Source organism: Pelodiscus sinensis, chromosome 8 (genome assembly GCF_052426305.1).
Source record: "Pelodiscus sinensis isolate ZL-2025 chromosome 8, ASM5242630v1, whole genome shotgun sequence".
NCBI classification, from domain to species: domain Eukaryota; kingdom Metazoa; phylum Chordata; order Testudines; family Trionychidae; genus Pelodiscus; species Pelodiscus sinensis.
This window is the reverse complement of record NC_143059.1, coordinates 8,140,199-8,157,626: the sequence shown is the minus strand read 5'-3', so window position 1 is coordinate 8,157,626 and position 17,428 is coordinate 8,140,199. Positions and strand designations below refer to the sequence as shown.

General features: G+C 43.6%; 1 protein-coding gene across 6 annotated transcripts in view; it reads right to left on the bottom strand.

Moving 5' to 3' along the window:
* Positions 1–17,428, bottom strand: part of LRMDA (leucine rich melanocyte differentiation associated) — an 865,870-nt gene that overhangs the window by 374,948 nt on the left and 473,494 nt on the right. For all 6 annotated transcript variants that reach the window (XR_012905545.2, XR_012905546.2, XM_089780046.1 and 3 more), the window contains exons 3-4: positions 15,982–16,113; positions 4,879–5,013 (exon numbers count right to left, since the gene is read on the bottom strand). Coding sequence is in view for 4 of the 6 variants with exons in the window: in XM_089780046.1 (XP_089636172.1) it covers positions 4,879–5,013; positions 15,982–16,113 (267 nt within the window). In the remaining 2 variants the exon portion in view is untranslated. The remainder of the gene's footprint in view (positions 1–4,878; positions 5,014–15,981; positions 16,114–17,428) is intronic.

Here is a 17,428-nt window from a genome sequence, read left to right as displayed (position 1 = left end):
TGGAATGTTTTCTGGTTTTCCTCCCTTCCCTATATTTTAATATACGTCTTAACTCCCAGTTATCCTGCACATTCCCATGAACTTCTTTTCTTCCCCCTCCTCAAAGCATTAGAGAAAATATGTCTTGAAAAAAAAACATACAAAAATGTAATGTTGGCCAACGTTTTAAATTACATCATTTTACGCAAAAAGGAAACAGAACACATTTTAAACATATTCACACTATTCACAAACACAAAAACTCTGTTACAGAATTTTCAGTGGTGCTAGTTGAGAGCGAGAGAGGTTTCCCTTCTGAAAAAAAAAACTGAATAGAAACATTAAAAAAATTACAAACAGTACAGTTTTTTTCACACATTCAACACCACCAAGTATCAGAGGATCAGGGCCTTGCTGAAAGAATAATTGTAGATGTAAAATTATGTCTAATATCCTATATGTATTTAAACACAGAATGACTTCAAAAATTGCATTAAAATTCATTTTGTACTACTAACAGAACTTTAGATCATTAGAACAACTGAGAAGCTGAAAAAAAATTGACTTTTCACCACGGTGTCAGGCTTTTAGCAAGTGTTTAGGTTGGTTTAGTTTTTGCATTTCCATTCAGCTTGTTTCAGCAAAAATAAACCGTAAAGCCTGGATTTCTAGCCAGTTACTTTCTGGTTCTCACCCATCTGCAGGTTGCAGCACTGTTCAGGCTGTGACTACCAAGAGGTTTGACTTCAAAACAAAAAAGCTCTGCTATGTGTGCAAATGTGTCTGTGGAGGGAAGTGCTTTATTTTTTAAATTTCATACAAGTTGTATCAAACTTTTTTTTGAAAAATTAGGGCCCAACTCTATGAGGCACTGAGTCTCAACTAAATATCCTGAAACGCCAATGGACTGGAATGGAGGTGAATAGGCTATGCATTTTGCAAGATGTTTCCTTTCAAATTTGTATGTCCTAAGCGCAGCACTTTAAATCAACACTTTGAAACTCTCACCTGCCTATATAGATACCTAGTCAATATTCTCCCCACAATAGCAGCCATAAAAAGTATGCATGCTAAGACCTTTTGATACTAATAGCAAATGTGCACTCCATTTTGTGGTTAAAATCCTGTGGCTAGGCCATGCTAGCTGACTTGGGGTCAGGCTAATGGGCTGGTAGGCTGTGGTGGTGTTTTCCTGCAGCGTGGCTATTCAGGCTCAGGCTAGAGTCCGGGATCCAGGCCCTGGGGCGGTGGAATCGTACCAGAACTTGAGTGGCAGCCTGAGCCCAAACATCTACACTGTAATTAAATGCCCTCTTTGCTTGAGCCTGAGTCAGCCAGCCCAAGCCAGTCCAAGGTGTCAAATTGCTGTGTAGGTATGCACTAAAAGGGCTTGTCTACATGACTATGGTGATACGAACTGTAGAATGGTCCAACACAGAGGAGCAGACAAAATCTTCAGGCCCCTGGGCAACATATGGGAGGTACAGCTCCACACTCCCAAAAGGGGTGGGGCCACAGGTAAAAGGGGCCGGGCTGGGGGCAGCCAATCCACAACACCGCCCACACAGCCTTCAGAGCCCACTAGTGTGTGCACGTGTGCATTGCAGGGCTCCTGTCGTGATTCTAAAGGGCCTGAGGCTCTGACCGCAGCCTCTACCGCTGTAGCCGACAGTATTGCCAGATGGTTTCACAAAAAATACCTGGAAAAAAAAACTCCCAAAGAAAAACAAAACCAAAAAAAACCACACCAGGAAAAAGTTCTGTTGAGCAAAAAAGGCCACAGAAAAAGTTGCTGGGGAAAAAAAAAAGAAAAAAAAAAAAGAGCAGGGCTAAAATGCAGTCACGTCCACTTTAATTCGTAGGCCACTCCCCCTTCCCTCCACCCTAGCCAGCGCGAGCTGTGCTGCACATCCCAAGTAGCCTTCTATCAGGCGCCCGTGCTGGGTCTCAGAGAAAAAACAGAAAATACCAGATATTTTAGATGTCTGGTATTTTCTGATTTTTTTTTTTACCGGTTCAATACAGGACACCTGGCACCCTAGCAATGGGTGTGGCAGACAGAGCCTCCAGGTTCTTTAGAATTGCCCCTTAGCACACACTCTAGTCTTCCCCCTTCCTCCCCAGCAGCATGGCCTAATATATTGTGCTCCATCTGCTCTGTAAACTGTGCTGATGTGCACTGAAAGGTCACTAGTTCACACTGCTGTAGTCCCATTTCCAACAGGACTACATTAACATAAACTAAGTACTTCTTAGTTCTCTCACCAGTCGGGTTTACAAGGGCCGGTTAAAGTATGACACTTCAGAGCAGCCTCAGCTAACACTTCTGTAGATCAAATTACAGTGACGTGCAGACAAGCGTAGTTTATGAGATATAATGAATGCTTATGGGAAAGTACCAGGAAGTTGCAGGGCTATAGGTTTTTTAACTACTGAGTAGGCTATTCACATTAAAACTGGTTAATTAAAACTGTTTTTATAGAAGCCAAAGTTAAAAAAAAATCTGGAAGGAGGAGGGGGGGAGCATAAAATGTTTCAGTTATCAACAGATAGATAAATTCAGTCACTTCACATTTCTGACACAGTGGTTTGACACAGCGTGACCTAAAACTATCTTGACCTCATAGAAATCAACATTTTGCACTGAAATGAAACAACAGACATGCCTTGTTTTGATGTATGGCAGGGTGACACATTATAAATATTACATCACATAACCACAGAGATTGTCAATCAATAAGATTTTTTTCAGACAGCACTAAATGAAGCATGGGTCCTTGCCTCTGAATGGCTCCTTTAAGGTACTACTTTTGCTTAAATGATTAATAGGAGACATATTGTCAGAAAGTGTACTTAAAGTGAAAAACAGTAAACTGTAGAAATATCATTCATTTTTAAGCAATTCTCTGGTGAAAATGTCACATAAATTTACATAGAGACAGCACTATCAGGCTTTTTGTAAGCCGGGTATTAGACATACCTTCCACTTCAGGGTGAAAGTGATGGGAAAATATTTTATAAAATCTAGGCCACGTTACTTAGTGAAAACCAAATTGCCACAGCTCGGCTGAATTCAAACGCGGGATTGTTAAAAGTTAGCATTGTTAGGCAAAAGATACACTGGAAACTATTATCAGAAGTTGGGGATACTGAATAGAGCATGTTCATACCCAAGAGAGCTGTGTTGCTGCCCAACTGCACATGTAAAATTTCAACCAACCACAGTATTAGCAATAAGCCACTCCTTCTGATCCACACACCTTCCAAATAAGCCTCCTTTCAGGCCTGCTATCCTTTCCGCTCCACGTTTTAAGCTATCCCTCACAGCTTCTATATAAGACTTTTGACTGCGTAAAGAGATAATCCTAGTTTTATTTTATAAGTACATATATTTGCTAACGTACTGAAGAAAAAGCTGTTTCTCACTCAGGTAGACAGCATACTGACCATGCTTTTTTGGCTCCTTTTTAACACAGAGAGGACTAATGTGGGAAATGCCAGTATCCTTGGTCTGAAACCCTGTATCACATTTGACTGGGGCAAAGAAGCGCAGATGACATCAAATAGAATTTTATTATAATAGCGTCTCACTGCCGGAGGGCAGCAGCTATGAAGAATGATGTCACTTCAGCAGGCATTCCGCAGAGTCTTGGATCTATATGCAATCACTGTGATCACCAATGACAATTAATCTTTATATTAAGTTTTGCTCTTCAAAACCATAAACCTATTTGCATATAACTAATTCCCAGCTATATTTCTGAAGGGCTAACCTTAAGGGGGGACACTTTACCAGGCTTCCACTTCCAAATGGTTTCGTGGTCCTTGCCAAACTACCTTTGGTCTAGCTTTGCCCAGGGAAAAACACATTCCAATGTCACACAGATAGTTTGCTTATTTTCAGACTCATGGTGAGATGCTACGGACTGCTCTGTCTTTGAGCAGAGAAGTGGGATATTTAAAGAGGTGTCTTCTCTGTATTCCCAATGTACTTCTTCTCAAGTATGTTGAAAGAAGCAAGTCTACCATAAGCTAATGTTTTCAAATGGTCAGATGCTGCCATCTGTACTCTGGGCTGGACTGGAGAGAGTGTGTAAGCTCACCATTAGGGTCATCTCTAGTCCAGAAAGAACATGTTTCACTTCACCCATGTGCTTTACTGCTTTGACTTCAATGGGACTTAAGCACGTGCATATGTTGTTTCCTGAACCAGAGCCCCCCCTTCTGCAATTCCACCGAAATCAATGGGATTATTCAAATACTAAGGCACTACACTGGGGTGGGCAATAATTTTTGATGGGAGGAGCCACACCAAGATTTTGGTAAGTGATCAAGAGCCACATCTATGGAGGAGACAGCGGTTGGGTGCAGAAGGGAGTTTGAGGTAGGGGACTGGGATGCGGGAGAAGGTGTGGGGCCTGAGTGGGAGTTTGGGTGAAGGAGGGGGGTGCGATCTTGAGCAGGGGACTGGGGTGGAGGGTCCAGGAGGGATTATGGGTGCAGGAGAAAAAAGTCTAGCCTGGGAGAGATGTATAGGAGAGGATTCACGGTATGGGAGGGAATTATGACTTGGGGGAGGAGGGTGCAGAGGGTTTGGATGCTGACCTGGGGCAGGAGGAGCTGGTGACATGGGGCAGGGAGCTGGTAGGAGGGAGGGACTGAGGCAGGCTGTGGCCAGGAGGTTCTTATCTAGGTGGCTCCCTACCCACCACAGCCCCAGGCTGCTCAAAATGGCTGGCTGCTCCCTGTGGCTCCCTGCTTTGGGGACCGGAAGGAGGGGGAGGCTTCTAAAGAGCATAGGAAGGTTTTTTTTTTTAAATATGCTCTGGTTTTATCCACCTGACTACACACAGTATTTAGAAATGGATTCATCTTATATTTTGGAGCGAAGATACTAACCTGTACCTCTGGTAGTCATCCTCATCCTTTTCCTCGCTGACCAGTTCATTTGGGCAAGCCATGTTTCCTAGTAAACTGAGGTATTCCAAGGAAGGCACCACATCCACCAAATGGTCCAGCAGATGTTCTAAATCTGTTATGTGTCAAAAACTGTGGGTTAAGGATTCAATGACATTAATGCAAAAAAGGAAAGCATTTATAGTTGTACCACCACTGATTTAAAAAATACATTTCAATAACTGACCATAAAATTTACTTTGGCCCTCACGAAAATGCAAATTAATAGTTACAAAGACAAATCGGGCAAAATTTAAGCTCATTATTTGGCATAGATTGAAAGGATTTGGCTGTTGTGTCATTCTTTCCCCCTTTCTTTTCTTCTCCATGTAACTCACTGCAAAAACATGAAAACTTTGGCAAAACGATGGCTAAAGTATGGTAAAGTGGTTGTCCATTTCTGGAGCCTTTAAACTTTTCCCACATGGAAACAAACCATTACTTTCATAGCACATCCATCACACTATTCCTTTGTTGAAGTCAACTAAGATGATGATAGGTTGATAAGTAACCTACAGCATAGATTTGACAAGAACAAATTATGCCAAACAGACCTAATTGCCTTCTTTTAGAGAATTACTGGCTGAGTGGTTGGGGGTAAGCAGTAGATGTGATATCTCAAGTTTAGTAAGGCTTTTCACACCATACCATGAGGCTGTGTCTACACTGGGCCACTTATTTCGGAAAATCAGCCACTTTTCCGGAATAAGCTGTGAGCTGTCTACACTGGCCCTTGAATTTCCGGAAAAGCAACAACACTCTATTGTACAAAATCAGCCGCTATTCCGGAAAAACTATTCTGCTCCCGCTCAGGCATAAGTCCTTATTCCGGAACACTGTTCCAGAAAAGGGCCAGTGTAGACAGCCCAGTCGTCTTTTCCAGAAAAAGCGCGAAAATGGCGATTGGGGCTCTTTTCCGGAAAAGCGTGTCTACATTGGCCACAGATGCTTTTCCGGAAAAAGGGCTTTTCCGGAAAAGCAGCCTGCCAATGTAGACGCTCCTTTTCCGGAAAAACTGAAAACGGAATAGTATTCCGTTTTAAGCAGTTCCGGAAATTCATGCCAGTGTAGACATAGCCTGACAGTTTTATAAGCAAAGGAGAGTAATGCAGTCTAGATTCAATTATTATATAGAGGGTGCACAACTTGTTGAAAGGCCATATTCAAAGAGCAGTTATCAATGCTTCATTGTCAGTCTGGGGAAGTGTATCTAGTGGAATCCCAAGAGGTTAATCCTAGATCTACAATATTTTAATTAATGACTTGGATAATGGAGTTGGGAGTATGTTTATAAAATCTGTGGATGACATCAAGCTGTGGTGGGGAAGGGAGGTAGCCAGCACACTATTTTGAATTTGAGCCCTGTCTTCCAATCTTAACAAATTAGAGAACCGGTTTCAAATCAACAAGATGAAAGTCACTAAAGACTTTCACAAAAAATGGGAAACAAATCAAATGCACAACTACAAAATGGGGAATAAACAGCTAGAAAGTAGTATGGCTATAAAGAACAGGGATTCACAAATTAAAGGAGGAGTCAACAATGCAATGAGTTGCAAAAAAGGCTAATAATCGGGGGTACATTAGCAGGAGCGTTGTATGTAACACATACAATGCAATTTTCCCACTCTATTCAGCCCTGCTATGTCCAATTCTGGGCATCACACCTTCAGAACAGTGTAGACAAATATGAGAGAGCCCAGAGGAGTACAACAAAAAATTATAAAAGATTTAGAAAACTTGACCTATGAGGGAAAACACAAACATGGCATGTTCAGTCTGGAGAAAAGACTACCGAGGGGGGATCCTGCTAATAGTCTTCAGATATGTTAAGGACTAGTATAAAAAGGATAGTAACAGGCTAGCCTAATAGCTACCAGGTATGGTCCAGATATGGTCTAGACTTGGTCCTGCCTCAGGACATGGGTTGGACTGGATGACCACTCAAGATCTCGTCCAGTCATAATGTTTCTATGATTTAGAGATTTTAATTTTGCATGTGAACATCTGGACCAGCATGAAGGGAATCACACACCAACTCAGTTGATAGCCAGTTTTATGTGAAATCTCACCACATTCTTTACTGCAGGGGTGGGGAACCTAAGGTCTGGGGCCTGGATGCACCTTCTGGTTTGCCTGGGTGCAGCCCCCGAGGCTCAGGGCCCCCTCCCCTCCAGCATTGGGGAGTCCACTTTGAGACACATTATTAGCAGTCTTTAATTTACCCTGTTCCAATAGACTACACGATGGTATCGTATAGATTTGTTTTTATTTATTTTCTTTAAAACAGTAATTTATGCAGTACTGCATTTTTTCCCCCATGGTGTTTCACAGAAACATGGAGTAAGACAAGTTCCCTGGCCTAAGAAAACTCATAAAAAAGTATTTATTTATAGAGAAAAAAAGGCTTTGTGGATTTTTGCACAGTAACAAGCAACATATGCTGGTAGTGCTTCAAAAGAAATGCGTGGAATAAGATAGTAAGATTTGAATGCCAGAATCATTCATGTTAGCATCTGAGACCAAGTCATTTCTAAAATGATTATGCCTTAGTTCATTAATTGAACTTCTGCTCTCTAGGACTTGAACCACTGAACTCCCTCCCCCAAATGAAAAATAGCCACTAGCCCATCACAAGTACAGATTCCCTCCCTTAACTAGGAGACCCATCCATCTACTATCACCGATTATTCTTTGCAAAGTATGTTGAAGTAACGTAGGGGCGCTCCAGTGATTAAGTGCTTCCCTGAGATGAATCATAGCTCCTGGTGCTCAGTGCACTGTTTCATTAATTGCCATATCATGTGCTTATTATAAAAGATCAACACTAGGCCACCAAAATAATGCATTAAAATATCTATCAGGCTGTGCTGAGAACAGACAAAGTAAGCAGAGTCAGAGGTGGGAATGAAAATCCATTCTCAGCTTCCCCATTGTGGTTTATTATTGCAGCCCAGAGGGTGTCATCATGATGTGATCTGAACCAAAGAGCTGCAAAATCCTTCTATAGCACTTTAAGGCCACAATTTTAGCCCTGCTCTCTGTGAAAAGTAAATCCACCATTAAATCCATAGACATTATTAGAGATTGCTTTTTTAAAAAAGCATAGACATGCTAGTGCTGGACTGATGGCGATTTTTTTATTTGTATGTACTTTTTGACTGTTTAGATACTTGACTCCCCACTGCATGTGTGTAGCCTACAAATACGAACACTGCTGTCTCAATTACTCAAAATCTGTTTTTAAAATAGCTCAGCTAAGTACTGACCCCTCTCGTTATTGGTAGATCAATCGTACCAATAATTTATGTTATTTCTAAGGACACTTACCAAAAACAAATCCCCACCACTACAAATAATGAGCAATCTGTCCTTTTATTATATTTATTCAAACTGGTTAGATCTCAACTGTCGATAGACTTATTGTGACAAAGCCCCTACGAAAACTCAGTGGGTCCTGCGCTTCCTGGCAGATTTGCTTGCCTCAGAGACTCACAGCAGCCCATAGTTTTAGGTACCATGCCCAGGGCTTTAGTTTGCTATTTGTTCAGCTCTTCCCATCATTGGCCAGCGTAGGGTAAGAATGGAGAATAAACTTCTCCACAAGTGGAAACGGGTGTTGAGGGGAATCTGGGCCCACCCTCTACTCTGAGTTCCAGCCCAGGGCCCTGTAATAGTAGATGCCTATGCGAGACCCCGACACCTGTTATAATACTGCTCCAAGACCGTGGGCTACTTCTCAACACCTTACCCGGCACCTTCCTTCTCTCTCCAGTTTGTCCTCTTATTGTTCAGTTGTTGTCTCCTTTCTTTCTACTCCCAGCAACTCTTTCCTCAGTCCACTCAGCTATACATGCCCACACCAACTTGAGGCAAACTTCTTTTATAGCCAGTCTGAACCGCTTTTCATAATTATCCCTGATTAGCCTACCCTGGCCTGACTCTGCAGGCCTGGTCAATTAGCCACAACATTCCACTGCCCCAGATTGCCTCTGCTGGTTCTAAACCAACCCCTCCCTGTTACTCTGAGAACAGAAATCTCCTCAACCTGATGCTTATACACCTCCCCTCCACTACTTTTTTATAGCCTTCTGCTCTGACCCTGTCCCATTATATACATGTATACTTCCCAATAGAAACACACATGCACACGCATGGCATACTTTAAAGTTTATGGTAGATCTACAGATATTCCTGCTTCCTGCAGTGTTCCCCATTTTAAACAAGGGGAAATATCACTAAAATGAGTAATGTCTCTGAGCCTTTTAGCATCTGCTCATTGTGCATAGAGGGGCATAAACAAAGTATGTGATACACATTGTGTCCCACCCATTGTATAAACACACATGCACATAACTAGATGATTTTCCCTCACTGATAAAAATCAACACATTACAAAAGCAGAATATTCATCATACAATTATTTACGAGAAGTGATGGTAAAATTGAGGCTGCATGCACTCTTAGAATAAGGTTACCTTTTACAAACTAGACATAACCAAAAAAACCTACTTCCTATTTCCTTTTGTCATACTAACACGACTGTGCAATATGCCGTGGAAAAACCCCCAGAGGGGCTTATATTCTTTTTCACCTAATTTGACTATTTTCTTTTCTGGTGCATAACACCATAGTATGAAAGAACCTCTCATATCGAACAGGATCAAGAAGTGGACAAAACTTCACTCCTGACAGAGAGAGAATGTAAGAGCGTTCACTTTATTTCGCCCTTACTTTTTTTTCCCCTTTAGTAGTTGTTAGTGTGATTACTGGAAGGGTTGGATTCAAGAGTTGTGAAAGTGACCAGTTCTACAGTATTTAAGACAGCTGACAAGAAAGCTTGATCTCTCAAGTTTTAACTCCGAAACTGACAGCTTAATTGTCCCTATGGAACACAACCAGGGAGGGATATTGTAATCACAGAATAAGAGGCATACTTTTTGTTAGCTTGGTCTATTAAAAAGAGAATCTCACAGATAGAGACAGATATCTTGATTTTCTCCATAGAATCACAGAAATACAGGACTGGAAAGGACCTCAACAGGTGGTATAGTCCAGTCCCTTGCACTTATGGCTATACATAAACTAGACCACTCTGACAGGCGATCGTTTAACCCGTTCTTAAAATCTTTCAATGATGGAGATTCCATAATTTCCCTTGACAATTGATTCCAGCGTAACCACTCAGAGTGAGGAAGTTTTTCCTAATGTCCGAAGTAAACCTCCTTGTTGTCATTTAAGCCCATTGCTTCTTATCTTCTCCTCAGAGATTAAGGAGAAGAACTTCTCCCATCTTGTAACAACCTTTTAGAGATTTGAAAACTGTTTTGTCTCCCCTCGGTCTTCTCCATCACAGACTAAACAAACCCATTTTTCTCAAATTTCCCTCATATTGTTTTCTTAATCATTTAATTAGTTGACCATTATCATGGCATCTTGGTTTTTTTGCCCCTTTTATCCTTAACCAGAGACTTTCAACAAGTCTACCTCCTATTTCCACCTCAACCTCGCTACAGGGGTACATAGGTTTGAAATACAAGGCAATACCGTCTCCCTTTTTTCACCTGCCTTTCCTTCCTTCCTGAGGAAACTCAACGGTACCCTTTTATATCACTATCACACTCATATGTACTCGGAATAATATGCCATAGTTGTGTTTGTTCATTAAAATTTCTAGTTCTTCCTGTGTATTCCTCATATTTCTTGCATTAGCTATACAGACATCTAAGAGATGGATTTGATTTCTCCTTTATGTCTCTCTGTGGTCCCTGAGGGTATGTCTAGACTGCATCCCTCTATCAGCAGAGGGATGCAGATTAGGCATGTCGACATCGCAAATGAAGTGGGGATTTAAATATCCCGTGCTTAATTTGCATAAAAATGGTCACCGTTTTTGCCGACTCTGCACTTTGTTGGCAAAAAGTGGCAGTCTAGAGGGGGATCTGTTGAGAAAGAAAGCCTTTTTTTGACAGATCCTGTAAACCTCCTTGCAGGAGGCATAAGGGATCTGTCGGAAAAGGCTTTCATTCTCAACAGATCCCCCTCTAGACTGCTGCTTTTTGTCAACAAAGTGCTGAGTCGGCAAAAATGGCAGACTTTTTTATGCAAATTAAGTGTTTGCATATTTAAATCCCCGCTTCATTTGCAATGTCAACCTACCTAATCTGCATCCCTCTGCCGATAGAGGGATGCAGTCTAGACATACCCTGAGAATTGCCCATGCTGTCCCAGTTTTCAATGTTTCTTTTGACTCTTCTCCCTGGTCTCAATGATTTTGCCTTATCTGCGAGCTTTTTCTTCCTGCCTCCATAGAACCTAGCTTACTGTCCACCTTTTGATAATTTAGCCAGTCAGTAATCCAAAGATTCTCTTCCCCTTCCTTGCTAGGTGGATGCCATCTCTGCTCAGCCGTCTTTCTTCCCAGAACATCACCTGTGCTCCAGAAAGTAGAAGCCCTTCTGAAACTCACCATCCGGGCTACTATGCATTCATCTCCAAGATGCATTGGTCTCCCTACCCTTGATCAGAAGGACCAAAGAGACTGCCCCCAGCATTCCTCAACTCCCTCACCCTTACTCACAGAGCTCTCTATCCACTTCCTCATGGTAACATTCCGGCCCATGTGGATGAACAGCCTGAGGTAGTATGCATAGGGAGCCATGATCTTCAACCCTCTCTCCATAACAAGTTCCTGTCAGGAAGCACATATCCCAGCTTGCCACAGCAGGGAGACAGACGGATGCCTCTGTCCTTCTCAGAAGGAGGTCACTGACCATACTACCCAATGTTTCCTTTTGGGAGTAGTGCCCCAGGGTTCTCCCCAGCTTCCTCTCCTCCAACTTCAGGGGCAATTCTTCATCCCTCCTTGCCACGGCAGTGTAACTGTTCTCCATCACTGTGGTCAGTGGGGTTGGGAGCAGCGATGGAGCACGGCCTGCCTCTGGAAGTAACCAGCAACAGTGTCCAGCGTGTTACGTTTTCAGCAGCTTCAGTAGTTGGGCTGCTGCATTCTGGATCATTTGGGGGCACTCCCTCATTTTAAAGTCAGTGCAGCCATTCCCAAATACAATGAGCTGTAGTCATCCAGACAGATGCCTGGTCTTTCCAATCACCAGTCAGGATGACTACAGCTCGTTATATTTAGGAATGGCTGCACTGACCTTAAAATGAGGGAGCGCCCCCAAATGATCCAGAATGCAGCAGCCCAACTACTGAAGCTGCCAAAAATGTAACACGCTGGACACTGTTGCTGGTTACTTCCAGACGCAGGCCGTGCTCCATTGCTGCTCCCAACCTCACTGACCACAGTGATGGAGCAAGTGCCTTTTTCTTGCAGTTTTCTTGCCAAGAGCAGATGGAGAAAGGTATACGTGGAAGTTGCACCTATCTGAGCATCCAGAAGCCGTGAGGAATGCAAACTCCCAAGCTACAAACCAATTTGACTCTGTGTAGGCCAGTACTGTGGTGCCAAAACACTTCTCTCTTCCCTCTCAGCCTCAGCTCTGCCTTTGTCTCAACAATCTCCTCTCCACCCACCTTCTTGGCTTGGCCACAGTGCTACCACGGACTGCAAAAAGCAAGAGGCAGGGCTACCCAATATTCCCACCTGAGGCAGAGATTGCTTCAATTTGCTGTGGATGAGGAGAGAGATTCCATGGAGAAATGCTGTGGTAAGAAAAGGGAAGTCACCCATTGCCTCTCCTTCAGAGGTGGTGTCTATATGGCAGCTGGGTGCAAGGTTCCTAATGCGGCAGACGGTCAGGTGCAGTGGGTTAAAAATAGCCAGGTAGCCTAACCTGCTGCCTTTGCTCCCCCTGGCTACACTTAGTCCACCACCTCAAGCAGAGCTATTGCATGCCTCGCTGGCCCCACTGGGTAGTACACTCCTGGCTGTGGTTCTAGGCATGTCCTATATGCAGTGAGGAAGGGTCTTGACTGCTTTCCCACTACTAGGTATTCAAGGGGGGGGGAGGGGGGGATAACTACAGAAATATCTAGCGATATCCCAGTAGATATCCTCCCTCTCTGCGTGCAATATGAGGTCATCGGTCAGCACAAATACTGCCATTGCTATTCTGTGTTCTGAACTCAAGCCTGACTGGCAGAGATACAGAACCCTGACAGCTGACACGGGTGCTGAAAATGGTTCTTTCCTAGTGTTACATACAGCTGCATGACGAGAGAGGCAGTAGATTAATAGGCCCAGGGACTGCTACCTGAGGACTGATCAAACTCGCTGCATTTTTGGGGGAAGCAAGTGATCTTCCTAAGGGGCATTCAGGCATCTCTGTGGAGGTAGATTCCCAGGTGTTTTTCACAGATACAAAGGGCATAGATCTGAGCTCACCTTTCTGGTCGTGTTTCAAGTCTCTCTTCCTGTGCTCATGTGACAAAGGCTAGAAAAGGGGAGGGATTTTTTCTAACCCTGGGCTCAGTCCCTTGTGTCTGGAGAGCATACCCTGATCCTGCTTGTCAAATAGCTTGACCATTCCTCAGGACATGTGATGCTGGCTTCTTCCAGAGCAGCATGCAGTCAGTCTGGATGGAAGCAGCACTACTTTGCAGTTTCAAGATGGCCACCGAAGTGCTCTCATCACTGGTAAGGAACAGGACTGTGGGAAATTTTTTAGACTTCAGATCTACCTGCTTCTTATACAGATTTTCCACCATTAAAAAACTAAAATTTCCTTCCCTGCTCCTCCATGCACCATAGGTGATCTCAGAACTCAAATGGACTGTGAGTATTTTCCTTTTGGAAAGAGACAGATTCCTGTTTTATTCTAGACAGGTCTTCCCACTGTCATGCCCTTTTGCACAATGCTACTGTACTTTGACTTCTAGCACCAACGTGTTGTCCAATATGATCCCCTCTGGTGCACCTTTCATTATGCTATTAAATACCCATGGCCCCCTTGCAAATAGCCAGTACTTGATGTTCCAACTAATGTGCCGCAGGAGGCTCACATGAACTCTCATTCTTCAAATGTGCCAGCTAAACTTGAAGAGGAGCATAGGGGAGGTCTCCCACCTCGGTATACTCCCGGATCTTCCCGGCCAAAGATCAACTATCTACAGAACTGAAAAATACAGCTGAAGAGCATTTTTTCCCTTCTCTGCACCCCCCCCCCCCCCGCCCCAACTGTACTCAGGCTGCTTCACAATTTTGTGTAAGCCCTTTGTTAACTTATTGGCAGCACATTGCAAAGAATGTACGCTGGTGTATGTAATTCCTTATCCCTCTGAACAGCTGAGTTCTCAGAGATACACCAGGACTAGTCTTCATAATATTAAAACTGCATTTTAAAAAATTTGCTGCATGGACCAAAGCTTGCTCGTCTTACTCACAATTTCTTTGTGGGACTGTTCGCTGGACTAAGGCAAGCAGATCGGTGCTATATACTGAATATCATTTTAATTCTAACAGAACCTCTTCAAATTGTACCAACGGTAGGGTGTATTTCCTTGTCTGATTCTGTTTAGTCTCAGGTCAGGAGTGTCCTCCACTTGGCAACAGGGGAACACAACACACACCCTGAATAGCAACACACTGGGGGAATGTTTTGTACCCTGGATAGGATCAGCGAGGACTTATTGGTTTGTGCTGTGTCGTAGTGTGCTTGATCATGGTTTTCCTCAAACAGCAAATAAGAAACCAAAATGTTTGTTTACATCCAACCCTCAGAACCCTGCCATTAACCAGAAACATAATGGAAAGGTGATCTTTGCAACACACAAAGCACTGGCAAGTTACTTGGCCCTCGAGGTCCACCTAATTTTGTTCACCTATTTTCAATGTTTTTAAATTTTAAAAGTTAACAATAAACATGTGCAGCTATAATATTTGCAGCTAATGTTAGGGCCCTAACAGAGGACTTAAATTGCTTCTCTGTTTACACGGACTCTAAAAGCCTGAGCAGCTTTGTCCTTATTTTTCTGTTATGAGGAAGGGGGTCTGAATTTCAGGACGCTGCAGGCTACATTAGACCTTCCAGCATGGGTGTCTGGTACTCTAGGTGGGAAGAGGTCCTGCCTTCCCAAACCACCAGGCTGGCCCCACACACACTCCACCCCCAAAACACCTACTCGAGGCATTCTGGAAGCAGAGTGCCCGTGCCTTCCCTGTGCTCCAGGGCCAGGGAGACTGGGGCTATGTTACGTCCTCCCTCCCCATGGTCCGGAGCCGGGGAGGCTGAGGCCATACTCCACCCGCCCTGCCTGTGGTGCTGTGGGGGAGCAACAGCCTGGCTCCTTTGGGGACCGGGGCCTGGGCAGAAGGGACAGGGATGAGGACTTGCCTCACCCCAGCCTTACCTTCACCCCACCGCCCACGGCTTCCGGCCCCAGTTTGATTACCCCTAACTCTGGTGAGGTACAGTGTGTGCGCATGCCTACATGCATGAAGACAGGCACTAAAATATTGCTTCTAATGGGACTAGCACATGTGCAAGTGCTTTGCTGGTTACTGATGAACTTAAGCCCATTCTAACATGCCATACTGAATTAGACAGTGGTTTGGAGTTCATGCAGTTTTTTTGTTTTTTGAGGTAGCTAATGGGAAAGTCCTAAATTCAGTGACTGACTCAGAACTGCACATGCGCGGCCGCTACCAAACTGTTCATACTGTCTAATGCACACGCAGATCCCATTTGAGGGAGGGTTTTGTCTTAAAAAGAAGTCTCCAAAGTATTAGAAGTTTATGCTGTTTCACTGCACGCTCAATTCCACTAGAGGTCAGCCTGCCACAAACCCCCAAGCAAACACGGGAGCTGCTGCTGCATGCTGGCAGCACTGACATTATTTTCTTTCTCTATTTTATCTATTAAAAAAGATTCCTTCAGAGCCATAACTTAGATCTCATACTAAAATGGAGCAACAGGAAGATATAATGGTGCATTTCATTTATGAATGACCTATAATAAATTACGGTGAAGTATTCCAGGTGCCAAGAGAGAGGCTGCTTTGTCTGCACATGAGCTATATTTCACATACTTTAATTTGGCTGACACATAAAACTCATTTGACATTTTGCAGGTATTTCTTTGAAAGGATATTTGGTTCTTGTTGAGCGTTAAGGTATGGAGGTGAGGTAACCTGGGTAACCGAAGGTCATTTCCGAGGAGATTGTTGTCCAAGATCAACTCTTCTAGGCAACTGAATGTTTTTAGTCCTTCTAGTGACCTGCAAACGACAAAGACAACAGGAAAAATGATACTCCATTAAATCAGAGGGGCCATTATGAGCTGAAATAAATATTTTAACCTTCCCTTTCAAGAGTGGGAACAGTTTTGGTTTGGGCCTGTCAGGAGAGTGAATGACAAGAATTAGTGGCCAGGGGAATGCTGGCACGGCAACACATCCTTCACATACTGGCAGGATGAAGGATGGGGGTCACTTAGTGAGTAGCCAGGATCCAAAACAAAAGGCTTCAGATATGGCGCCTGCAGGATGAATTTGTCAATGTCTTGTGCCTTCAGGCACCCAGCCTCGTCTGACCCTAACCTCCATTCCCAAGATAAATAACTCTGTCACAGTTCACCTTCATTCCCTGGACACAAATTTAAGTTGTCATCCATCATTTCTGCCAAGAAATATCATACCCCAATAACAATAATAAATACAACTTCAAGTATCCTTTCTTAGCAGTTACCCTGCATGCGATTATAGGGAAAGCAGAAGGGATTTTTGTTCTTTTTTTATTAACCACTTAATTTGCTTCTGTTTGCGTCTCGGCGGCCAACGTAAAATGCTTCATATCTGCAGAATTGCTCCAGACACAGAAGCCGCAGACTTTGATTTTAAAGCCTCCTGCCCCGAGCCAGGATGTAAACTGCAGAAAGCAGCTTTAAGAGGAAGAACTTTGCAGCATAAAAATGCAGACACCAGAGTTGTGAACAAACACGCATATTGGGGCGGGGGAGGATGGGGGGGTTCACCACCCATTTCGGAAAGTGGAGGAAGATACTGACAAGCTCTGCCAAGGCACTGATTCTGAAGTTAAATCTTAAAAATTCATAGGCTTGCACATTTCTTCAAGGGGGAGGGGGGGCACATTAATCAAGAAAGACAGCATGGTATATTGCCGCAAAGGAACAGTCACACATTCACAGCTCATTCACCTACCAGACACCTAGAGAGATGCTGAGATTGCATGACTTGACAGCTGATCTACGGTGCGGACCAGTGGGAAGATCATCACTGTATCTCCTGGCTGTTTTATAAAATGTGACGAATAAGGGAGATGCAGTCGTCGCTATTTATTCCTTTTCTAATGACATGTATACAAGGGGGATTTTCCCCCTGCCGCACCTCACTGTATTTCGTTTTGGCAAAGGGCCATTTGAAAATAATCTAAGCCCCTTTTAGGGGGATATGGACCGTGTCACTACTGGGGGAACGGAGTCATGGTTAAAGGAAATGCCATTTTTAATACTATGGGTTAATTTAAAGTCCACCAAGTCAACAAAAACCCAGATGCTGCTTCTGCAGATGCATC